Source organism: Lemur catta, chromosome 4, assembly GCF_020740605.2.
Source record: "Lemur catta isolate mLemCat1 chromosome 4, mLemCat1.pri, whole genome shotgun sequence".
Lineage (NCBI taxonomy): Eukaryota > Metazoa > Chordata > Mammalia > Primates > Lemuridae > Lemur > Lemur catta.
In genome coordinates this window covers 116,353,361-116,379,345 of record NC_059131.1, presented here as the reverse complement: position 1 = coordinate 116,379,345, position 25,985 = coordinate 116,353,361, and the positions used below count along the sequence as shown (strand labels likewise).

At 38.9% G+C, this 25,985-nt stretch overlaps 1 protein-coding gene and 1 non-coding gene across 2 annotated transcripts in view; both read left to right on the top strand.

Annotated features, from left to right (window-relative positions):
- The window catches only part of LOC123637497 (ankyrin repeat domain-containing protein 26-like), a 57,351-nt gene that overhangs the window by 19,705 nt on the left and 11,661 nt on the right, over nt 1-25,985 (top strand). The window contains exons 6-11 of the mRNA XM_045550654.1: nt 126-232; nt 1,569-1,703; nt 4,265-4,335; nt 9,092-9,122; nt 10,971-11,063; nt 11,881-11,929. Of these exons, the coding sequence (XP_045406610.1) occupies nt 126-232; nt 1,569-1,703; nt 4,265-4,335; nt 9,092-9,122; nt 10,971-11,063; nt 11,881-11,929 (486 nt within the window). The remainder of the gene's footprint in view (nt 1-125; nt 233-1,568; nt 1,704-4,264; nt 4,336-9,091; nt 9,123-10,970; nt 11,064-11,880; nt 11,930-25,985) is intronic.
- Nucleotides 3,010-3,116, top strand: LOC123637587. The gene has a single exon (XR_006734951.1). It is a non-coding gene; the product is annotated as a U6 spliceosomal RNA (small nuclear RNA).

Below are 25,985 nucleotides of genomic sequence, written 5' to 3'. Positions count from 1 at the left end.
TGAAACTACCTTTCATTTACTTTCTGTATGATACATTTAAGTTCATAGGCTCTTACATCAAATGTTCAGTTCAGTTGAGAAATATGAAATTTTTTGAATGATAAATTGATTTTTCTGTATTACAGGATCACCTCACTCCACTTCTACTTGCTGTAAGTGGAACTAAAGAGGAAATGGTAGAATTTTTGATACAGAAGAATGCAGATATAAATGCAGTAGATAAAATGAACAGGTATAGTATTTAGTGCTTTTTTTTAAAAAATGTGAATGTTATTTTAGGGTAGTAAGAGTCACTCAAGTCAGAATTATTAAATGAATGAGAAGATTAACATAATTGTTGAGAGGATAGAGTGACAAATATCAACACAAATCATCAGTTAGGTAGAAAAGCAATTATTTGGACTGGGGAACCTAAAGAACAATATTCAGTAGGATTCATCATCTCTTATGATACTGACTGATATTTGTTATTTGTAATCTGATGTTTTTGATCATGTCATCTTATATCACCTAAAGAGGTTTCATATTAGTTTTACTGAAGTGTGGACTTTAACTTTTAGATCACTTTATGACTCAATATGGAACTTCTTAATCCTTTTATAGTATTTTTTTAACTTCTTCTTATAGAATTTCCTTCAAAAATGGTATATGAAACATAAATAGAAGTTGAAAATCATTTTTTCTTTGGGACGACTCTTTTGCCTTAAGTGCTTTCTTTGAAAAATATTGATGTTAGGTGATCTGTAAAGGATTATTAATTGCTATAACTAGATACTGTGGGTTCATCAGTTGTTTTCCTTTTTCATTTCTAATGTATTTTGATTTTTTCTTTTTAATTGTTATGAAAATGAGAGAAAGACCACTTTAAGTGGATAAAATTTTTCTTTAATGAAGATAAGTCATAAGTGGATGATAAAGGGAAGAGACAGCTTTTCATTCACATAAAACCGGGTTTAAATTCTCGCTTTCCCACTTGCTAGGCGTGTGACCTTGGGAAGACCACTTCCCACCAAATGTGTATTCTAATATGAGAAGGAGAATAACACTATGCCCTTCCAGGGTGGTTGTGTACAAGTAAGATTATGTATAGAACATTGAATTCAGTCCCCAGCACGTGCTCATCAACATCATTAACTGAAACTACTATGGTTACTATTTTCACCATTACTACTAATGTTATTGTTTAAGCCTGCAGATAGCTCTTACTTAACTGACCCCTAGTTGACTCTGAATCACAGTCCATTATGTCAAAATAGGGAAGACATGGAGCATACTTCATGCAATGCTTTGCTTACTTTAGATAAGTGATCTCAGCAGAGAATGACCAACTTCTACTATGTCATACCTTAATGACACAAGAAGCTACGTTTTTGTCCCTTCCTTTTAACCTAGGTGGTAATTTACAAAGAGGCACGCTTGAGCACCCAGGATGCTTGTGTCAGTTAGTACATATAAAAGGTTAATTCTATACTGATAGGCAAAATATTCAGCTGGCAATCTATATCAAATTAGCATTTTAAATAACTATTAAAGTTCCCAAGGGTGAGGTTATCTCTTTGTTATTTTAGAACGGCCCTCATGCTTGCTGAACATCATAACTCACCAAGTATACTACACCTTCTTGAGGAAGGTATGGATGTTTTTTCTGAAGATATCTCTGGAAGGACTGTGAAGGATTATGGCACTACTAGTGGTTTTAATACGTAAGTATTTACATTAAAAGACCAGTGAACACTAAATCAAGGTGTAAAATAATTTCAAATTTTATATCTTATACATCAGGTGAGATTTCATAGTGTGTTTCAGGTAGTGTTGGAATGGCAGTGAATTAGTCGAATTCATCAGCCAGAAATCAAACAAAAGGCTAAACTAGTTAGAAGTAGTAATGGGTACAGAATTCATCATCTCAAGACTTTCAAGAAACCTTTATCATCAGGGATGGTATCAGCATCATCCATTTCATTTGAAGAATAACTCGTGCATGAGATAATATGCCACATGTTTGATCCTTCTAATTAGTTATTTGGGTCTTGAAATGTCTACTTAACAGAAAATGTTGTAGTGTCTTCTGGGGGCTATTTCCTATAGCCTCCTCCTTGAACTTTTCAGGAAATGGAATGGTTCTCTAAATGCAAAGAAGACAGTTGTTTTTACAAGTCTGAGAGAGGGGAATGAAAGGACACTTCAATCATTCTGTTGTTTCATTTATTCTGTTATTCCATTTGACACTGGTCTTGCTGTCTGGAAGTGATTGACCTTTGCAGATTCAGATCCCTCAGTCTTCATATGGTGATCCATATTTAGACTTCAAGGCTACATACACATTTTTTGAGTTCGTGCACATATGCTCAACCATTGTTCCTAAATCACCAGTACCCTGCTCTGGCAGCTGGGCCTCCTAGCTACAGCCACAAACATAGTGAGCAAAAGGGCCCTCCCTCCACACTCCAAACCTTATGTGGAGCCCTCATCTCAGCCTAGACTTAGCCTAGGTCTTTATGGTAAGTTATCCTTTGATGCCCCTGATTGTCTTCCCTCTAGCAAATAGTTGAGATTGTTCTAAACTGTCAGAGAGTTTCAAATATCATTGTAGGAAGATATTAGAACTTCCTTTTTTCTTTGCTACAAATTTGTATGCCAAGGCTCCTTTTGCCTCTGTTTAGTGCCTTTTTTTAAGTATTGGAAAGTCACATTTCATCCTTCTGCAGAGTAATGGTCACCAACTTGTAGCTGGTCTCTCAAGTGATCTGTTTTCCATAACAATGAAAATCTCCCAAGCTACTTGGACCTGTACCTGAGGTTTCTTAAATTCTTTCAAATTCTATCTCTTAGGGAAACCATTCATCAGAATTCTCTGAGCTAAAAGTAGGTTAATTGTTTGGCTCTTCTGTTGATACAATACATACATACATACATACATACATACATACATACATACATACAGGAGGTTGATTGGATTTAACAGGGCCAAACCTCATCCCTGACTCATCAGTGTCCATATAGGGCTTTGAGCTTGCTTCATCAGCACATACATGAAAATTGAAAGAATATAGAGAAGATTACCATGGTCCGTGCCCAAGGATGACATGAAAATTTATGAAGCATTCCATATTCTGTGCAGTCCTGTGAACATCATTTGACTGTTTGCTGACTAGCTCAGAGGAAACAGTGTATGTCAAAGCAAAACAGGTGTGACTCAATATTAAGATTGTGAGTTTCACTAACAAGAAAATTGTGTAAAGTGATGTATGAAATGACAGTGGAGTTGAGTGTTGAGCAACATGTATAATGTCATATGCAAATATGTTGTTGGTACTGATCTCAGACATGAGAAAATATGAACCAGCATCTCCTTCATTGAACTTAGTAAAAATAAAAGTAAGGTTTTGCCTTCCCCATCACTTGGAGGGAACATGGAGATTAAGCATCTTGCTAACGAAGATCTGCTGGTTCAGAGTTTGAGTAGGTAGAGAAGGAATAGTAGCAGTCCAAGGCAGGTCTTGACATTTATTGATTATTCTGCCTTTGGTGTGATTGATTAGCTCAGTAATGGGGGGAGAGTTATGTTATCTAATTTAATGAGATAATATATTAATAAATTTGTCACAAATTATGAAATAACTGAGATACCCTGAATTACAAGCCACAAAGAATAGGAAAACTAATAATCAAAATTAGGACTTCATAACATTTTCTTGAAACTTCAACATTTCATTCAATATTGCAGCCTAGGGAAAAATGCAGAATGGGTTGTATTTGGGATTCTAAAATAATTTCAGCAATTAAATTAAAGAACAAAGTAATCCATTACTTGACTATTTCTTCAAGCATTGTAAAAATGTTATAGTATTAATATTAAATATTTATAAAAATGTCTATTAAGAGTGACACAAGGAAGAAAAATCGTCATGTTTTGAAGACATTGAGCCTAAGACAAGCAACTTTTCCATGAACAAATAGCTGTTGGTCATAGCACCTAAGACTTCTTTTAAGTTCAGGACACTTTTTGTTATGTCAAGCGTACTCTAGTTCGTTGACTGAACTATGCTGCTCACACTTCATGAGGACTTCACCTTAGTTTTGTATTCTTGAAATCAAAGCGTAATAAGTTTGCAGCGCTTACACATTTGAAGTGTGTGGGCTAATTAAAGTTCTGATATTAGCCCTGATTTTGTTGAAATACTCTGAGAATTTCATATATTTGGTAAATGTTTTCATATCAGCATTAAAATAGTAATATTACTTATTACATTTTTATACATAGCATTCACCACCAAATTTCAGAATATAAAGAAGAAAAGATACCTGACGATCTTTCTGAAAACAGCAATCCAGGTAAGACTTCTGATAGTGAATTGCTCTTGGTCGTTCTACCATGGATAAAAAAATAAAGAGTAAGGAAGTTTTGAGCACAAAAGGGGCAGTTAAAAAGTCAATGTGTAAATTGTGTGCATATTTTAAAAATTTGTTTCTTAGTAATCTAGAATTTAGAATTATGTAAGAAGTTAATTGTAGGGAGTTTATAATCACAAACAGTATTGTCTAAAAAAAGTCTTCATTTAATTATGGTCCTTAAAATGCTCTATGATATTTTTGTATAAATAATAAAATAGGTTTTAAAGTTAGTATGTTATATGTTTCCTCTGTGGTGACATTATAATCAATTGGATTTCTTATTAAAATGAGTTATTTATATTTTATAATAAATGTTTCTGTCTAGGAAATGAATATTAATTAGAGTTGATCTGAACATTGCAGGGGTTACGGGCACCAATTCCCTGTGTGGTGAAAAATTTGCGTATAACTTCTGGGTCCCCCAAAACTTTACTAACAGCCTACTGTTGAGCAGAAGCCCTACTGTTAACTTAAGCAGTCAGTTAAAACGTTTTGTATATGTATCATATACTGTATTCTTACAATAAAGAAAACTAGAGAAAATAAACCATTATTAAGAAAATCATAAGGAAGAAAAACTATTTACTTTCATAAAGTGGAGGTGGATCATCAGAAAGGTGTTCATTCTCATCGTCTTCACACAAAGTAGGCTGAGGAGGAGGAATAGAAGTTGGTGTTGTTGCTTCTGTGTGGCAGAGGCAGAAGAAAATATGCATATGAGTTGAATATGCATATGAGTTGACCCCTATAGTTCAAATCCTTGTTGTTCAGTGATCAAGGGTATTACATAGTGTTTCCTGTCACTAAGGAAGTAATTATCTTTAATACTGGCAATTCAAAAATAGCTTTCTGGTATGAACAAATAGCAATAAGAACTGTAAAAAGTAGCCAGTGTGCAGTAGTGTCAGAAGAAGATTCATTTTTAAAGATACTGAGTACAAAAGTCAGATATTACTTGTTGAGAAGCACAAATTATCTTACATATTTTTATTCTAATGTGGTCTCATTATTATCGACCTCATCCCAAATAAATTGAAACTGCATGAGATATATTTACTTTGTTAAAACAAGATATATATTCTTCTATCTGCCAGATAGCTATCATGATAACAGTAATTTTATTAGAATAGGATACCCTGTTACCATTAGGCAAAAGATTACCATAGTCAGTATTCCAACAGACTTGCTTTGGGCTCAACAAATTGTAATAAAAGTACACAAACATTTCACAATAGCAAAAATGGTACTATTCTCCCTAGGTGTGACAACTTAAGCACCTGCTAATCTGAAGCGTACGAGACACCTTTAATTTAGTACGTCTTTATGAAAGAGCCTTTATAAGTTAGGTTTTGCAAGTTGCAGTAGACAATGATAGATGTAGTTTCAGTCCTTAGGGTTCTCATAATAAAATAGAGCTGTCCTAGGAAGTAATGTCTGTGGTTTTTCAACAGAATTGTCAAAAATCATTTTCATTCATTTATTTTCTTGACCAGTTGACAAATAATGCTCAAGAGTCTTTTAGGCAATAAGCATTTTTGTTATGTTACCAAATATAAATGTCTAAGAAATACACTCAGAAGCTTTATATTTTTATTGTCATTTTTATTATTTATTACTTTATTCAGTGCTTACTATGTGTCTGATGCCCTCTGTGAGCTCATAACTACCATTTCTAATGTACTTACCATGTTACATATGTGCCAGACAGTTTAAGTCCATGGCAAGGAATTCATGCTTTAAAAAATTGGGTAACATGTCAGGTAAGCATGCCAGGTAGAGCGACAGAAGAATGATGCTTGGCAGAAGGAACAGCTGACAAGATTGCATGTTTGGCAGAAGGATCAGCAAGTGCAAAATCTGAGATGCATGAGTGAACTTTGCAGGGTGTGTGAGCAGTTCAGTTTTCCTTATGCAAAAAGCATAAAATTGTAATGCTTGGGAATGAGATGAACACTTAGCTAAGACAAGATTGTGGAAGACTTTTTAATGCTTCCACACTAAAAAGTAGAAATGGAGAGATCTTATTTTTTTGGCCATGGGAAATTTCTCAGGTTGAATGCATTTGGCTGCAAATAATGGATGACCTAAGGAACAGAGGCTGAAACAATAGGAACCAAGTTGTTTTGGTGGTTCAGTAATGCCACCAGGATCCACTTTGTTGTCCCTCTTTCAAGGGTGCTCTTGGCACTGTTGTGCTTATGGCTCCTTTCCTGGTTGGCTCATTAGCACCAGTTCCAAACACAATGTTCTTACAAGATAGTATCTAAAGGTGGGAAGGGCTGCTTTTCTTCATATGTTTTTTGTAACTCAGGAGAAAAGTGGGAAGGATGCAGTGGTCTCCCTGTAACATTTTATCAGGTGGGTCACACCATATGCTCATTTTTAAATCAGTCACTGGGAAACAGATGTAATTACTGTGATTAGCTTAGAATAATTATTTCTCTTTTTGGAGCCAGGGAGGGGTATTAAGATGATAAATATTGAAATAGAATTGTGTTTCTCCAGCAAGAGACAAGAAGGAATGGCTACTGGGTAGGGAGCCATTAAAGTTTGTTGTAGTGATTCATTGAAGAATATTGAGCAGGGGAGTCTTAAGGTGGGATTTCAGTTTTAGGGCATTTTGCATATGGTCTAAATCAGGCATGGGCAAGCTTTGTCTCTAAAGGATCTAGTATTAAATATTTAAGGCTGTGTTATCGCTTTCACATCTACTCAACCCTGCCATTGTAGTGTGAAAGCAGTCATAGAAAATATGTAAGCAGATGGGCATGACTGTGCTCCAGTAACATTTTGTTTTACAAACCATATGGCATATGCATAGAGAAGAGCAGCAGTTCACCAAGGAAGGTGAACACTTTTCTATAAATGTTGAATTTAATGGATATTCATATAGAGTCTTTTTAGTGTTTTCCAGACTCCCAGAAGGAAAGCCGCTCTTCAGAGTAAGTCACATTGTTTATATGAAGAGTTTTTAGGCACAGTGTGCCGCTCTTTTCACTTAGGGAATGGTGGGAATCCTCTCAAAGCCAATGTCCCGGATCCCAGCCATGGGCCAGCCTTGCAAGCAGGCCTTTCTAAGGATGGCAGTCTCATCCTTGCTGTATAAAATCTGTTCTGCACAGCAGTTACACCCCAACTTAATTTTTAGTGGTTTTAAAATTTTATTTAATAGCAGATAATATAATGATATAGCATAACATGGTAGTTGTTTTAGTTGCATGATCCATATTAAGTTGCAATGCTGTTTACTTTTTTTTTTTTTACTGTTAATGAATGTTTAACAGATATTTGTGCATAAGTTACTATGGCAATGCAGGCACTTAAAACAGGGGATGTGATATTATGAAATATATATGTGGTCTTTGATTTGGTTTCCTGGCATACAACTCCTAAAATTTTTGTACTCTCCAAAGTGATTATCTTTTTGTGTGTGAAGGATTGACTGATGGCTGGCAGCCACCAGGTAGCTGCAGGATGGAGGCTGGTCATCACAGACCAAGGCATGATTAGGGGGCTGGGACTTCCACCCTACCTCCAACCTCCAGGGAGGAGAGTGGGGCTGAAGATAATGTGATCTTCAATGGCCCATGATTTAATTTGTCATATCTCTGTAATGAAGCTTTCATAAATAGCCAAGGAGTGAGTTCAGAGAGCTTCCAGATAGCTGAATATGTGGAAGCTGTTCTAGGGTGGTGCCCCAGGAGGGTATGGAATTGCTCTACCCCTTCCCCCGTACCTTATCATATGCATCTCTTCACCCATATCTTTTGCAACATGTTTGCCTGAGTTCTGTGAGCCATTCTGACAAATTAGTGGAACCCAAAGAGGGTATTACAGGAACCTGGACTTGAATCTGATCATTCAGAAGTTCTGGAGGCCCACATTTGCTACTGGTGTGGGAAAAAGCCAGCCTTGGGAACTGAGCCCCAACCTGTGGGATCTGAAGATAGTGATGGAACTGGATTGGAGGACTCTCAACAGGCGTCTCCAGCAGAATGAATTGCTTGAGTGTTCATGGGGAGCCCCTGAACCACCACCACATTTGGTCAAAGAAGTCCTTTGTGTTGATAAATGCTGTTGCGGTGTGAGAACATATAGCAGCAAGGGGGACTGCTGTATACTCTGTGATTACATCTCCCAGTCTGTTAGTCCAGAAATCATGCTGTTTAAGTTTGACACTGTCTTCTTACAATACTGACTCTGCTAGTGAGACCAGTTTCTGTCACTGTGGTAGGTTTCAGTTGGGATTATGATGATTGTACACAGCGGTTCACCTGTAGGTATCAAATTTTGAAAAATTCCAGTCTCCCTTGCATTTGATAAATCAAAGGAGGGGAGGCAACTGTTACTAATGTATTGATTGCCTACCAATAGTATCAATAATATTAATACTAGTATAGTCCTCAGATATGACCCCAAAAGAATCCTTTGTAACAAAGCATGAGTCTTTTTCTTATTTTGGTCCAAAATCTAAAACATATACAAAAGTGTGCATTAATTATTTATGTTTTGTGAAGGTGGAGCCTTGCTGTGTCACTCAGGCTGGTCTTATTTCCGAACCCTTCAAAGGATCCTCTTGCCCCAGCCTCTCGAGTAGCTGAACTTATAGGCACATAACACCATGCTCTTGTATGCTTTTAATATTCTATATTTGTCTGTTGTTGATTTAAAAATACTTTGCTTTTTTTTTTAATAGTGGATGGAATTTCTGAAGACTCTACAATCAGGTAGGATTTTGCAGATTTAAAAAAATTGTATGATAACTAAGGGAATGCAGAGAAAATAACCTAACTTTTCAGTGTTCTATTCTGGGCTGCAGACCACATTATGTGCTTAACATTTCATATCTTCTATAGTCATCACAACTGCTTCTCAAAGAATCCATGCTATTACTTTTTACTGATTAAGTAACTGTGGTTCCAAGAAGTTAATTAATTGCTCCATGATCCCATAGTTTGATTATCAGCCTGACTGGCTCCCAAATGTGTTTGCTTGTCCTTTAGCATAGATCAAGAGAAACCTGTGCAGTATTGCATCAAGGTACAGGTACAAATTAGATCAATTTAGAAAGTCAGATTTAGTTATATATTAATTCTCATCAAGAGTTCTTCTTAGAAATCTGGTTATTCCAAGAGCATGTCCTGATGTATTTGAGAATGACAGTGGTCCTTCCTTTTAACCTCAAAGGTTTTAGGGCAGATCTCACTTCACTGTGGTTGTAGGACGATAGGTTTTACATAAGCAAGACCAGGCAAGTCCTAGAGAGGAATTGTTTTACTTTAAGTGAAGGTTATCTACATATACGCTATGTTATGTTAATTATTTATCAGCTATTTAGAAGTTCTTTCTAATTGATTTTTCTACTTAATGACTTACCAGTTTAGTTTTCCCATTAGGCTGGTATCCTTGCCTAATCCCATGAACGTGTTTTTTTTTTTTTCCTAGAATCTTTTTTTCTCCCATGATTTTCTATAATTTTGTCTTAATATTTTTTTACTTTCTACTTTGCATTTCTTGGTTTTTTATTGTTTTTTTTTCCTGTTAAATATTCCCTACTTTTCTAAACAGAGAATGCAAAGCACATAGAAATTCATGATTTTAAGGAATCTTAGGGACTAATAAAAATGTCCTCTGGTACTTTAATCTGTGTTTAACATCCTGGTCAAGTAGTTGTTTAGATAGCATACCTGAAACTTTTTACTTTGGTAAATAACAAAGGATTGAAACCCAAGATATTTAAGTGATTTATTTGGATATAATCAGAGGCAGAAATGAGATTTGAACTCATGTTTCTTCATTCAAGCCCAGTACTGTTCCTTTTTCATCATCTTGTAGGTGAGTGTTTTAATAATAGAAATGGAGAGTAGATCTAGGGAACCCAATGGAAGAGAATAAGAATGAAATTAGCTGCTGAACCCAGTGGCAGTGGATAAGAGTGGAATTAGCATTGGAAGGCCAATTTTGAAGAAGAACAATGCTGGGTTGGAGAGAAATACAGGTTTAAGAAAACAGATCAGAATATTGGGGCTTCTGACAAGTGTGATAAAGAGAAATCATATGAATGAATGAGAAAGGATGTTGGGATTTATCTAGAAAGGCACATTAAAATAGAGGGTTTGAGGGAGTTCTGAACAGGTTGCTGTGTTTTTGTTTGTTTAATTGGAGGAACTGGCAAACTTGAAATTTCTGTCAAAAGATGTTAAAAGAATTTGAGCCACTGGGAAGAGTCTCTGTAGCAGATAGGAATGTGGTATCATCTACTTCCACTCCAACCTACACAGGGGTGGCTTACAGCCCCTTGAGTACTAGGGGGCTAGTGGTTGCTGAATTACATAGGTCTGTGGCCCATGGCACGTGTCCCTTCACCTCTGTCCTTTTTCCCAGTTCACTGATGTCTTTCCCATGTACATGTAGAGTAGAGACGGGGTAAGATTTGCCGGGAAATCAGTCATGGAGCTGGGGTAGCTGGTAATGTGCCTATCCTGGGAGAGGATGACTGAGACTCGTTTAGCCTGCTTATCAGGATGAGGGAAATAGAGGGTTTCTGCTCTTGGTCATTTGAGCCTATTTTTCAGGAACCTGTGCTGTATTAGACTGAAGATTAAAAGTTTGAAGACTGCCATGGAGTCCTCCAGAAGAAGGACCTGGAATCAGGAGCCCATAAGAAGGTACTTAGATAGTACTTTGGGAAATAGAAGTATGACTACCAGGATTCTCCTTTTCCAGTAGTCTCTCTCCTTGAGTATCTGAGTGTCTATGAAGGTTTTTAAAGGCTTGCTAGTTTATATAGACCTGAATAAGGAATGACCTGTATGGGCAAAATAATCGGGTAATATAATTTTTAATTTTGTACTTTTTCTTGGAAGAATATCCCCAATAACAACATATAATTTTTTTTTACTTTTGTACATTTGTCTTTCAAACATTTCAGATGTTTCCTGGAACTCCCTGTATGGTTTTAGAGTAAAGGGGAGATATAAGGCCTTCTTAGGTGCTTTCCTTCCTGAAGAAGCAAGCCTCCCGATTTTCTGAGTTACACAGATTAGTCTTTGAAACAGAGACATGTAATGGAGAAGGGACAGCATATTTTTCTACCTTGTTTCAGGTTATCAGGTTTCTTCCAGTTCAGGTAAGAAGAGTCATGTCAGTCACTAAGTTAACAGACAATTTGTGAAGACATATTATACTCGGGATTTGCTAATATATTGGCGGTCGATATCTCTTATGAAGCTAAAAGTAAGTCTTCATTGACTACTTCATAGACTGTGAGAGGTGAAGACAGAAGTAAGTAACTAGAATATTTCTTAAAACAGAGACCAAATTTTACTAATAATTATATCAAGAAACATCATTTAATATCTAGATAGCTGACCTTTCATGTTGTTTTATTTTTTCTGGGTGAGTGCACCTAGATAGAACCCTGTAGATGTTTTTATTTTAAGGCGATAACCTCATTTATTTTTGTTGTATATTTTTTCTCTAAAGGATGTCCACCTACCCGACTATTGATGATTTAAGCAGTGTCGATACCAAGGTAAAGTGGTTTCTTGTGAAATTAATTTTACTACTCTGAATCTCCTTTTGTATAGTATATTCTCTTAAAATTTAGCAGTGGTTTACATATGACTTTATAATAGAAAATTGGTCAGAGAAAACCATTCTACATAAGTTTGATGAAACCCTTGTGTTACCTCTGACCTGTTATCTTCCTCTTCACCTCTTCCCAATGGAGTGTAGGGAGTTCGGTCCCCCAGATTAAGATTCAAGCTTGTGGACTGTACTTGTGGGTACGAATCCACTGCTCCTTACTAGCTTGAGATGGAAGGAACTGTGTTTAGCTATGGGGTTGTTCCTGTTGTCATTGCTTTTAGTTTGTGTGGAGGAGCCAGTTACTGAGGTAATCCTTTGTGCCCATGGTAGGCTCTGGTCCACCAGGTGGGGTATACGAATGCCTTAAGCTTTGGGAGGGGCCATTAGCTTCCAGGTGTTGCTTGGACCCTGCTCCCTCCTTAAGTAGGGGGAGGAGCAAGATGGATCACAGCTGGGGTGCAGTAGCCTGGTTGTGTGGGCTTCCATGGGGCTCAGAGTTTGCTTATCGGGCCATTAGGGGGAGCCACTGATACAGAGTTGAGAGTTGTCTCTGGAAGATTAGAGGGCTGCTCCTGATGGCAGGTGCCTACTCATGTGATTGCTGAGGCCTCTGGCCAGATTTTCCATTCTTATCTACAAACCTGGTCACTTTTCCCTCTGATCGGTCCACTTTTGTTTCCTCTCCACCCAAGGTGGGCTCTCAAGCTTCCCCACAGTTTGTGTATCTGGCCTGTTGGCATGTGTCTCTGCACATCACTGATAGATAGGGGGATCTCCAATTGTACACTGCTTTTGTGCCACTAGACCCCAACGCAAGGTGGGTGGGCCTCTCTACCCCCCAAAGTCACCACTAAAGTGATGCTCCCACTGGGAGAATAATGGCAGCTAAAGGAAATTTTGGTTCAAGCTTAACTCTCTATTAAAGTGAGTGGGGATAGGGACGGTTGCTCTGATTCAGCCTGTGGCACTCAAGGCATTTGGTTTCCATAGGAACCAGTACTTATGCAAATTGCATCCCAATGGCACAGCCAACTCCAATATGGCACTTCTCAGTGGGGAAGGAGGCATGGGGCTCACCCATAGAACCCTGCTCTCTTGTGCTCCTCCACACCCTCCCAATGGGCATGGGTTCTCACTTGCCACCTGAACTTAGAACTGGATCTCTCCCCCATGGCCCCTGCCCTTCTGTCTGCACAATTAGCAGCTGAACACACCAAGCACCTGTAGGCAGCAAGATCACAAACTGAGGGCTGTGGGTGGAAAAGTGCCCCTGGCACTGAAGCATGTTACTGAGCACAGAGAACTCCAGGGCTGCTATGGTTTGGGGAAGGGGCTGTGGACTTCCTGCACCACTCTGAAGTTTGGAGTGGCACCTGTCTGTCTGCCTCTCTGAGCCCTGGTGGCAGCTCTGCTGACCCAGGCAGGCTGAGCTTGGAATGGGGTCTGGGAGTGCGCTTCTCTGGCTCAAGGCAGGCTCAGCTGGGAGTGTGTTGTTGTGTGGAACCAAGTCACTCAGTACAAGGTGCTTTGGTGGTTACGATGGTGTGGGTGCAGCCTCATGGCTAGGAGTTGCTTGAGCCAAAATTACTTCCTGTGATGCCAGGAGTCGGGGAGTGCAGAGGAGATGGCATCTGCATGCAGAGATGCCAACTGCCTTGTCTCTTCTGGCACTCCCCTATTGGATGAGAACCCTGCATCTCGTTGCTGCCCTGAGGCCTCTGGGCGGGGGAGGGGAAAAGAAAACCCTTACCATTTCCCTGGGCTCCAGGACATGCCAATAACTCCCTTCTATCTTCCTCTCTCAGTAACTCAGTTCTTCTTGGTGGTGTTCCTGGACTCCAGTGGTATCTATCCCCGAAGTCTACTTCCAAGCGGTAATCACTCTCTGCTCTCAGTCCAATCCTCAACTGTTCTGCTGGGATGGTCCAGCAAGCTTTTTCTCTAGTCAGCTACTTTGGCTTTCTCCCCAAGGACTCCTATGACTCTTATGTTAGGCCTTTTACAGAATCCCATATTTCTTGTAGGCTTTGCTTGTTCCTCTTGCTTATCTGTTCCATCTCTTGACTGACTTGTTCAATTAAAAAGTGTTGTCTTCAAGTACTGAGAATCTTTCCTCTGCCTGATCTAACCTATTCTTAAGGTCTTCCACTGTGTTTTGTAATTCCTTGAATGATTTTTTCATTTCCAGAAATTGTGTTTGATTTTTTTCTTTAATATTTCAGTCTCTTTGGTGTTTTTTTTATTCATTTTTTGCATTGTTTTGGTCCTTTCTTTGTGTTGGGTTTCCTTGTTATCTTGTATTTCGTTGAGCTTCCTTATAATCCACGTTCAAAATTCTTTATGTGTCATTTCAATATTCTGGTTTTGGTTGTTACCCATTGCCAGAGATGTGGTGTCCCCTTTTGGGGGTGTCCTTTTGCTTTGATTCTTCATATTTCTGGAGTTCTGTCTCATATTCCTTCTCATCTGGAGCAGATATTGCTTCTTACTTTTGGATTTTCTTTTGTTTAGAGAATGACATGCCCAGTTTATTCTCTGAACCAGTAGGTGGTGCTTGGAGGTGAGCATCAATTACAGCCCATATGATGAGTCAGTAAATGCAGTAAAAAGATGTACAAATTGACTTCACTGTTAGTAGGTGGTGCTTGCCAGAAGGAACAAGCTGCAATGCTTTTTGGGGGGGTCATGTGACCAGGTCTAGTCCCTCAAGAAAAGCACTCTCATGCCCCCAGTGGTTGGATGAACCCTGGGACTTCCAAGTGTGCCCTTACTTTCCACCACAGCAGTTGTGGGTGGGGGAGTGAGGGTGGGCATGTTTGGCTTGGGTGGTGAACTTGCCATCAAGATGAAAAATGCTATTAACAAGGGTTGAAGATCTGCTCCCTACCTCTGGACAAAGCTGCCAGGGAGGGGCTCAAGTGGCCCCATTCAACCAGAAAGTCTGTGTGAGGAGGCAGGGCTATCTGAGTCCCTCAATCTGGCAGTCTAGAGCATGCCTCACTCCTTTCCACCCTCCTTTATTACATGGTTTCTCCCAGGCCTCTGCCATTAGGCCCTCAAACCAGCCAAGGTCCCCTACAACTGTTGTGCAAGCCAGGATGTTCCCTTCCCAGGATCCTGGCCTCAGCTGGAAGTGCGGTCCTCCCATGTAAGAAGGGGTGCCCTTAGAGCACACTACATCTAGGACCTCCACTGCACTCTCCTCTTTGTCCCTGCAGGCACCCACATTTCATGACACTTATTCACAAATATTTCTTCTGTGCCTCCGGGCAATACGATTGAGACCTGGGCATACATGATCTGGTGTGTGGGCCCATCCCTGGGATCCAGTTCTTGACTATACCAGGGATGTGGATGCTGTTCCCAAGTCATCCATGGGGTACCGAAGCTGATTCTCTGTCCCCCCACCTTTGGTAGTTCCATGCTTTACTGGAGTTGCTGGGGAAATATCACCAGGGATGGCTAGCAGACAGGGAGCTCATGGTCTGTGTTACCCCTCTCTCCACTGCAGGACCAATAAGGAAAAGTGTGAACCCTGTTTCCTATAGAGGCCTCCATGTGGTCGCCCGTTTGTTTCTCTTGGCAGCGATGGGTTGGGGAGGGAAAGGAGAGAAGAAGAGTTTGGCTGAAGGAAAATCCACTCTGGTCATCTCCAGCCCTCTCTCCAGGAGGCAGTCTGTCCAGAATGATGGGGTATCAGATTCATGCAGATCACCTGGGACCCACAGGGCCCCTGTGGCTCCTGTAGTCTGGGACAAAGTTGAGCAATGTCTATGTGGGAGTGAGTAATATGGAACCTGAGGGGTTGAAGCCCCCTAGGGAGGACAAAGGTGTCTGGTGGTAGACAAGAAATATGACACCTACTGTCCAGCTCAGATCTGTGGGGTGTTGTTGGAATACAGAATTAAGAGACATGGAAAGTTTCAAGAGTTTTTCAGGGCTTTGCTTGAAGGAAACTGAGCATATTAGTTCACATTCCAGAAGCTGCTTAGCAACAGGGGAGGCATTCCACTGACCAGGGGTGACTGCAAGGCTATGCTTGTCTCGAGGCCTGCAGGCCAGCACCTGGAGCTTGTGTAAGGCGGAGCTCGGCATAGGGTCACAGGTTAAGGAAGTGATCAAAGGATGCCAGCCCAGCAGGCACCTGTAGCTAAAGCTAATTAGCCTCATGGACAATTCCTGCTTCGCTCTTGACCACATGTCTCAGTTAATGACAAACTAGATAAAGAAATACATGGTCTGTATATTTCTGTTTTAGCTTTATTGCTAATTGGTAATTTTATCTTTAACTTGTATACTCAGCTAGGTCTATTCTTAACTTAGTGCTTAAGAAGTTTATCTTAGAAAAATTTTGTAACCATTTGCTCACGTAGATAGAATTAATTAAAGGATCTCTTGAAACCTTTGGGGAGCCTTTAAACCTAAATGAATGATCTGTACACATATATCTGTAACCGCTAACAGCTAATTGTTGTACCAATAAATACTGATGCAGGATTTCACTCAGTGACTCCTGGCTCACGGGAATGCTGGAGGACCTCTGCCTCCCCCATCATTTTAAACTACACTTTGTCTCTATCTCTATTATTTCCAAATGTCTTGCAAGGATCCTGCTTGGAACCTGTATTTCTTGGAGAATAGCTGACTCCCAGAAGGTCGGGAGGTGTCCTGGGAGGCTGGGAGCCTGGTTTCCTGTTTTTAAGGAGCTCCTTGCTCACTGGTGGCAACATTCTCTGGGCTTAGGTGGGCAGAAGGATGCTCCAGCAGCTCTGGAGCCCACCGACAGTCTGAGATGTGAGGGAGGGGGATGTTAACTCCTCCTCCACCTACCCTTCTTGTAGGTTTCCAAGCCTCTAATGGGTTAATCCCCACTGATGCCTTTCTCCTTCCAGTTGTGTTTTGCAGCCTCTTCCTGTGGAGTCTCCTGTAGGTTCAGAAACCCTTCCTTTAGACTGTCACTCAATCTGTGTTCGTTTGTCTGTTTGTTCTTTCTCTTTCATCTAAAGCTCCTCCTTCTTACAGAGATGCTCTGGCTAGTGGTGCCTCTGGTTCACCATCTTGCAGTTATTTATTTTAAACTTCTTGATCTGGGCTCCATTTAACATGAGCTTCTTGGGAAGGCTTTCCAGATATTCAAAGGAAATTGAGTGTTGTTAAGTAACTTGTTGGTTACTACAGGTGAATCAGTACAGGGGGAACCCCACGTCCAGTAATTATATGACGATTGCTAAATCCTTGTAGTACTGGCTTGGTGGAGTTGGGAATGATATAGGAGAATTTCCTGGATTATGAGGAAAATTTGTCATTCTCTTTCCTCACTCTGTGTGCTGAGTTGGTGGAGTTGGGGGAGGAGCAATGTGGGCACTCCCTCATGGTCATCATAGCTAAGACTTTGCTTAGGTCACACTGGACCCCAGCCAATCTCAACAAAAGCCCATGGTGACTGTTGCCTGGCTCCCCCTGATGTTTATGCTAGCCCAAGGGCTCTTTAGTCAGCAAGTTGTGAATCCTGCCAGGACTGGGTCTTTCCTTTAATAGCAGAGTGTATCTTTCGGGCTCAAGGTGATTCTAGGAGTGTAATTCATGGACTATGTTGTTAAATCCAGGGCCTTAGGAGTCTGCTATGTACTTTATTTTGCTGTTGGCATGCAAGTTGCAAAACAAAGTCTTCTGAATTTTTTCCTTTCCTTTCCCCAAATGGAAGAAGACTCTCCCTGAGCTGCACTGCGAGGGTTTGTGGGAAGGGTGACATAAGCACTGTCTTGGCCACCACCATTAGTGTATCTCTGGGTCATGTGTACCTCAAGCCCACTGGATCGGAACCAGCACAGGCACAGGAACTACCCAAGGATGGTGTCCTTTGTGAAATCACTGCCTTACGAATTTATTTCAGGCCCCAGGCTGCTTTTTCTCAGCCAGTTGATGGACGTAGTCAGAACTAAGGTTTCAGGACAGAGAATTTCTCTTTGGCTGGGTGGGTCCAAATGCTCCCTCTGTGGGCACTGGCAGCATTCTGACCTGTGCTATGTTCCTCTGAAATTCAATACAAAGTCCCACAATCACTTCATTCTCTCTGACTCAGGGAAATGTATTCTCTTTGCTTGATGTGCTGGTGTGGCATTGCCTGCGGATGGAGGAGGGATAGTGTGCAAGGCTCTTTACTGCCCCAGTCAATGCCTCTTTCATTGATTGAATGTGAAACCTGGTACTGAGATCACTCACATGATTTTTGGTTTCCCTGAAGGTGCTTCCTTGCGTGTCTAGTTGTTGAATTTGGTGTTCATGTGGAGGGATGATTGCTGCAGGTTTCTATTTGGTCATCTTGCTCTTCTCAGATCTCCTACAGATGTCCTTTTTATAATATGACTTTCTTTTTCTTTTGGTATGTCTACTTTTAGTTCTTTGAGAAATCTCCATATAGTTTCCATAGAGATTGTTGTAATTTATTCTCCTACCAAAAGTGTATAAGCCTCTTCTTTTCACCACATCCCCACTAGCATCTATTGGTTTTGACTTTTTAATAACAACTATTCTGACAAGGGTAAGGTGGTATCGCATTGTGGTTTGGATTTGCATTTCTCTAATGAATAGTGATGTACAATGAATAGTGATGTGTTTTCATATGTTTATTAGTCATTTGTTTCTTTTCTTTGGAAAAATGTTCATTTATTTTGCCTACTTTTGATGGTTTTTTTTCTTTTTTCGTGTTGATTTGAGTTATTTATAGATTCTGGGTATTAGGCCTTTTTCAGATACGGAGCTTGTGCATACATTCTGTAGGTTGTTTACCCTGTTGATTACATCTTTTGCTATGTAAAAGCATTTTAGTTAACTTAATTTCAATTTATTTATTTTTGATTGTATTGTATTTGCTTTTTGGGTCATAGACATGAATTCTTTACCTAACCCTATTTTGAGGATAGTTTTTTCTAGTATTTTTTTTCTAAATTTTTTTTATGGTTTCAGGTCTTACATTTAAGTCTTAAATCCATTTTGATTTAATTCTTGTATATGGTGAGAGATTGAAATCAAGTTTCCTTCTTCTGTATAGGAATATCCAATTTTTCTAGCACTATTTATTGAATAGGGTTTCCTTTTTCTAGTCTATGGTTTTGTCTGCTTGGTGAATGATCAGTTGGTTGTAGGTATTTGGCTTTATTCCTGGGTTCTCTATTTTGTTTTATTGGTGTATGTGTCTACTTTTATTTTAGTAGTGTGATTTATTGGTTAATATTGCCTTATAGTGTAAATTAACATCATGTAATGCGATGCCACCTGATTTCTTTTTTCCTTAACATTGCTTTCGCTGTTCGTCGTACTCTTTTCTGGTATCATATGATTTTTTTGGTTTGTTTTTTCTAATTCTGTGAAAAAAGTGACATGGGTGTTTTGGTATAAATTGCATTGCATCCGTAGATTACTTTGTCAATGTGGCCATGTTCACAACATTTATTCTTCTAATCCATAATCCTGAGATACTTTCCCAATTTTTTGTATCATCTAGGACATTTTTAAAGTAGTATTTTGTAGTTCTTCTTGTGGAGATGATTCACAATCTTGGTTAAGTATATTCCCAGATTATTTATTTATTTATTTGTTTATTTGGAAGCTGTTATAAATGAGATTGAGTTGCTGATATTATTCTTACCTTGTTTGTTGTTAATGCATAGAAATGCTAGTGATGTGTATACATGGAATTTGTAACCTGAGACTTTACTGAATTTATTTATCTATTTCAGGAATGTCTTGGAGGTGTCTTTATGTTTTTCTTTGTATAAGATCATATTCTCAACCAACAAGGATAGTTCGACTTCAATTTTTTCTAATTTGTATGCGCTTTATCTCTCTTTTTCCTCATTGTTCTGGCTAGGACTTCCAGTGGTGTGTTAAATTGAAGTGGTGAAAGTGGGCATCCTTGTCCGTTCCAATTCTTCAAGGGAATGCTTTCAGATGTCCCCCATTCAGTATGATGTTGGCAGTGAGTTTTTTATATATGGTTTTCACTATTTTGAGGCATATTCTTCCTATGCCTAGTGTCTTGGGGGTTTTTGTCATGAAAGGGGTATTGGATTTTGTTGGATGTTTTCTCTGCATGTATTGAGATTAGGCTTTGGTTTTGTTTTTAATTCTTTTCATGTGGTGAATTACAGTTATGGACTTTTGTATGTTGAACCACATTTGCCTCTCTCAGGTGAAACCCACTTGATCATGGTGAATTATATTGTTGAAGTGTTTTTTGCTAGGTTTTGCTTGTTTGTTTGTTTGTTTTTGAGGAATTTTTAAATCTATTTTCATCAAGGACATTGGCCTATAGTTTTCTTTTTTTGTTGTTGTGTCCTTACCTGGCTCTGTTATCAGGATGATATTGGTTTTGTCAGGTGAGTAAGGGAGGATTCCCTCCTTGTTGTAGCACAATTTCTGTAGGATAGTACAAGTTCTTTTCTGTAGCTCTGGTAAAATATACCTGTGAATCCATCTCACCCTAGGCTTTTTTTTTTTCCCATGGGAGTTTTCTTGTTAATGACTCAATGTTATTATTCATTATTGGTTCATCCAGGATTTCTATTTTATCCTGATTCAAGCAGGGGACTTTGCATTTTTCCAAAAAATGTGTCCACTTCCTCTAGATGTTCTAGTTGGTGTGCATAGAGGTGTTTGTAGTAATCTCAGATTTTCTTTTTTTTTTTTTTTTTTTTTTTTTTTTTTTTTTTTTTTTTTTTTTTTTTTTATAATATATATTTTTTTATTTCAGCTCATCATGGGGGTACATAAGTTCAGATCATATACATTGTCCCTGTCCCGCCCATCCCCCCGAGTCAGAGTCCCAAGCGCGTCCGCTCCCACTCTCCAGACAGTGCGCCTGGCACTCGCCATGTATTCATACCTCGATCCCCTCCCCCCCCACCTCCCCGGGTCTGCACCCTCAAGCATGACCATTCCCCAGAGGGTGCGCAATGCACTCGTCATGTAGGCATACACCCATCCCCTCCCCCCACCCCCCCATCCCAGTCTGATATCCAATTGGTATCCTTCCCTGATGTACATTTAGGTGATGATCAGGGAAACCAGTTTTCTGGTGAGTACATGTGATGCTTGTTTTTCCATTCTTTGGATACTTCACTTAGTATAATGGGTTCCAGCTCTCTCCAGGAGAACCAAAGAGATGTCGTATCATCGTTATTTCTTATAGCTGAGTAGTACTCCATGGTATACATATACCACAGTTTACTAATCCATTCGTGGATCAATGGGCACTTGGGTTGTTTCCACATCTTTGCGATTGTGAATTGTGCTGCTATAAACATTCGGGTACAGGTGTCTTTGTTAAAAAATGACTTTTGTTCTTCTGGGTATATGCCCAATAATGGAATTGCTGGATCAAATGGTAGGTCTACTTGAATCTGTTTAAGGTATCTCCATATTGCTTTCCATAGGGGTTGCACTAGTTTGCATTCCCACCAGCAGTGTATGAGTGTTCCTGTCTCTCCGCATCCACGCCAACACGTGTTGTTTTGGGATTTTTTGATAAAGGCCATTCTCACCGGAGTTAAGTGGTATCTCATTGTGGTTTTGATTTGCATTTCCCTGATGATTAGGGATGTTGAGCATTTTTTGATACGTTTTTTGGCCATTCTTATGTCTTCTTTTGAAAAATTTCTATTCATGTCCTTTGCCCATTTTTTGATAGGATTGTTTGATTTTTTCTTGCTGATTTTCCTGAGTTCTAAATAGATTCTTGTTATCAGTCTTTTATCTGATGTGTAGTATGCAAAAATTTTTTCCCATTCTGTAGGCTGTCTGTTTATTTTCGTGACTGTTTCTTTGGCTGTGCAGAAGCTTTTTAATTTAATCAGGTCCCATTCGTTTATTTTTGTTGTTGCTGCAATTGCCTTAGGGGTTTTCTTCATAAATTCTTTGCCTAGACCAACGTCTGTGAGAGTCTTTCCTACATTTTCTTCTAGAATTCTAATCGTTTCCCATTTAAGGTTTAAATCTGTTATCCACCGTGATTTGATTTTTGTGAGAGGTGAAATCTGTGGGTCCTGTTTCAGTCTTCTACATGTGGCTATCCAGTTTTCCCAGCACCATTTATTGAATAGGGACTCTTGTCCCCAGAGTATTTTTTTGTCTATTTTGTCAAAGATTAGATGATTATATGAGGATGGTTTTATATTTGGGTTTTCTGTTCTGTTCCACTGGTCTGTGTCCCTGCCCTTGTGCCAATACCAAGCAGTTTTAAGCACCACAGCTTTGTAGTATAGTTTGAAGTCTGGCAAATCAATACCTCCCATTTTGTTTTTATTGCTTAAGATTGCTTTTGCTATACGGGGTCTTCTCTGTTTCCATACAAAGTGTATAATTATTTTTTCTAAGTCTGTGAAAAATGATGTTGGTAATTTAATAGGAATTGCATTGAATCTATAGATTACTTTGGGTAGTATAGACATTTTAACGATGTTAATTCTTCCAATCCATGAGCATGGTATGGATTTCCACTTATTTACGTGTTCTGCAATTTCCTTCCTTAGCGTTTCATAGTTCTCTTTATAGAGGTCCTTTACCTCTTTAGTTAAATATATTCCTAGATATTTTATTTTCTTTGTTGCTATTTTGAAAGGTATTGAGTCCTTAATTTGGTTCTCCAATTGAATGGTATTGGCATATATGAATGCCTCTGATTTGTGTGTATTGACTTTGTAACCTGAGACATTACTGAATTCGTTAATTAATTCCAGGAGTCTCTTGGTTGAGTCCTTGGGGTTTTCCAGATACAACATCATATCATCAGCGAAGAGTGAGAGTTTTATCTCTTCTGTCCCTATTTGGACACCTTTGATTCTGCTCTCTTGTCTGATAGCTCTCGCAAGGACTTCCAATACAATGTTGAAAAGTAATGGGGACAGTGGGCAGCCTTGTCTGGTTCCAGTTCTGAGTGGGAATGCTTTCAATTTTTCCCCATTCAGTATGATGTTGGCTGTGGGTTTGTCATATATGGCTTGTATTATTTTTAGGTAGGTCCCATTTATGCCTATGTTGTTAAGTGTTTTTATCATAAAAGGGTGTTGAATTTTGTCAAATGCTTTTTCTGCATCTATTGAGAGGATCATATGGTCTTTATTTTTGCTTCTATTTATGTGGTTAATTACATTTATAGATTTTCGTATGTTGAACCACCCCTGCATCTCTGGGATGAAGCCTACTTGGTCGTGATGAATTATTTTTTTAATCAGCACTTGGATACGATTTGCTAGGATTTTATTGAGGATTTTTGCGTCTACGTTCATGAGAGAAATTGGTCTGTAGTTTTCTTTTTTTGTTGCATCCTTTCCTGGTTTTGGTATCAATGTTATATTGGCTTGGTAGAATGTGTTGGGGAGAATTCCATCCTTCTCAATATTGAAGAATAGTTTATGTAGGATGGGCATCAGTTCATCTTTGTATGTATGGTAAAATTCAGGTGTGAACCCATCTGGACCAGGGCTTTTCTTTTGGGGAAGGTTTTTTATTGCTGTTTCAATTTCAGTTCTTGATATTGGTCTATTCAGGAATTCTATTTCTTCCTGATTGAGCTTGGGAAGGCTGTGTGTTTCTAAAAATTTGTCCATTTCCTCCTCATTTTCCAATTTGTGTGCATAAAGATTTTTGTAATATTCATAGATAATGTCATGTATCTCTGTGGCTTCGGTTGTGATTTCTCCTTTCATGTTCCTGATGGAAGTTATTAAAGATTTTTCTTTTCTGCTCTTGGTTAGTCTAGCCAGTGGTGTGTCTATTTTATTTATCTTTTCAAAGAACCAACTTTTTGTTTTATTAATTTCCCTTATAGTATTTTTGTTGTCTTTTTCATTTAATTCTGATTTGATCTTAACAATTTCTCGCCTTCTGCTGGGTTTGGGGTCAGTCTGTTCTTCTTTCTCCAGCTCTTTGAGTCTATTCATTAAGTTGTCTAGTTGTAAGTTGTCTGTCTTTTTGAAATAAGCATTTATGGAAATGAATTTTCCTCTCAGGACTGCTTTAGCTGCATCCCATAGATTTTGATAAGTTGTGTCACCTTTGTCGTTTAATTCAAAGAATGTTTTGATTTCTGACTTAATTTCTTCTTTTACAAAATTGTTATTCAGAAGAAGGTTGTTTAGCTTCCATGACCTTGAGTAGGAATGAGAGTTCCTGTTAGGGTTCATTATTACTTTTATTCCATTGTGGTCTGAGAAGATGCAGGGTATGATTTCTATTTTTTTAATTTTTTTAAGACTTGCTTTATGGCCTAGGATATGGTCAATCTTAGAGAATGTTCCGTGAGCCGATGAGAAGAATGTATATTCAGTGGATTTAGGGTAGAATGTCCTGTAGATGTCAGTCAGGCCCATTTGTTCTAGCCTTCTGTTTAAGTCTACTATGTCTTTGCTTATTTTCTGCTTGGAGGATCTGTCCTGTGCTGTCAGTGGGGTGTTAAAGTCTCCAACTATTAAAGTGTTGTTGTCTATCATTTGGTTTAGATCGAGTAGGATTTGCTTTATGAATCTGGGTGCACCTAGATTGGGTGTATATATATTAAGTATAGTTATGTCTTCTTGTTGAATTGTGCCTTTCACCAGTATGTAGTAACCGTCTTTGTCTTTTATTACTTTTGTTGGTTTAAAGACTAAGTTATTGGAAATTAAAACTGCCACACCAGCTTTCTTTTGGCTACCATTTGCTTGAAATATCAAGTTCCATCCTTTTATTTTCAGTCTAAATGCATCTTTGCCGGTTAAGTGTGTTTCCTGAAGGCAGCAGATACTTGGTTTGTGTTTTTTTATCCATTGGCCCAGTCTATGTCTCTTGAGTGGGGAATTCAGGCCATTGACATTTAGTGAGAGAACTGATAATTGGGACAGATTTCTGTTTATCTTATTGGGTAGAACTTCTTTTCTATGTTTTCTCTCTTGAGCCATTGTGGTGGCTAGAATTTGATCTTTAGTTCTTGGGTGGCTTTACATTCGTGGGCCTTTGTTGTGATGATCCGTGTGTAACTCTCTTTTGAGTACTTCTTGGAGGGGTGGTCTTGTCTTGGTGAATTCCCTCAGTCCTTGTTTATCTGAGAATGTCTTAATTTCTCCTTCATATAGAAAGCTTAGCTTAGCTGGGTACAAGATTCTAGGCTGGGCATTATTCTGTTTCAGAAGAGTGAGAATGGGGCCCCAACTTCTTCTTGCTTGTAAAGTTTCATTTGAGAAATGTGGCGTAATTCTAATGGGTCTCCCTTTGTATGTTACTTGTTTCTTTCTCCTTACAGCTCGAAGAAGGGTCTCTTTAGTGGATATTTTGGTCAGTCTGACGACTACATGGCGTGGTGTTTTCCTATTTGCTATGAATCTACCAGGGGTTCTTTGAGCTTCTTGAACCTGTATATCTAAAGTTTTAGCAAGGCCTGGGAAATTTTCTTCTATTATGTCTTCAAATAGTTTATCCAGCCCTTGCTTATTATCTTCTTCACCTTCGGGGATGCCTATAACTCTCACATTAGGTTTCTTCACATAATCCCACATTTCTTGAAGACTCTGATCTTTTTTCTTATTTCTTTGCTCTATCTCTGTGACTGTCTTATTTAATTGGAAAGAGTTATCTTCGATTTCTGAGATTCTGTCTTCTATTTGATCTACCCTGTTCTTGAGACTTTCCACTGTGTTTTGTAGCTCCCTGAATAAATCCCTCATTTCTAGGAGTTCAGTTTGGTTTTTTTTCAATACGTCTATTTCTTTAGTGAATTTTTCTTCCAAATCCTGGAATTTTTTTGCGGTTTCTTTGCGGTGGATATCAATTTTTTCTTGTATATCATTCAGCTTATTTATAACCCAAGACTGAAATTCTTCTGGTAACATGTTGGTATTCTGAAACTGGCTTGTGCCAATTGGAGGAGAGTTGGTATTTCTCTTTGGGGGCGAGGTTTCCGTTTGGTTTTTTGTGCTCCCCATATTTTTCCGCTGAGCCCTTCCCATCTGGCTCTATCGTTAGATCTT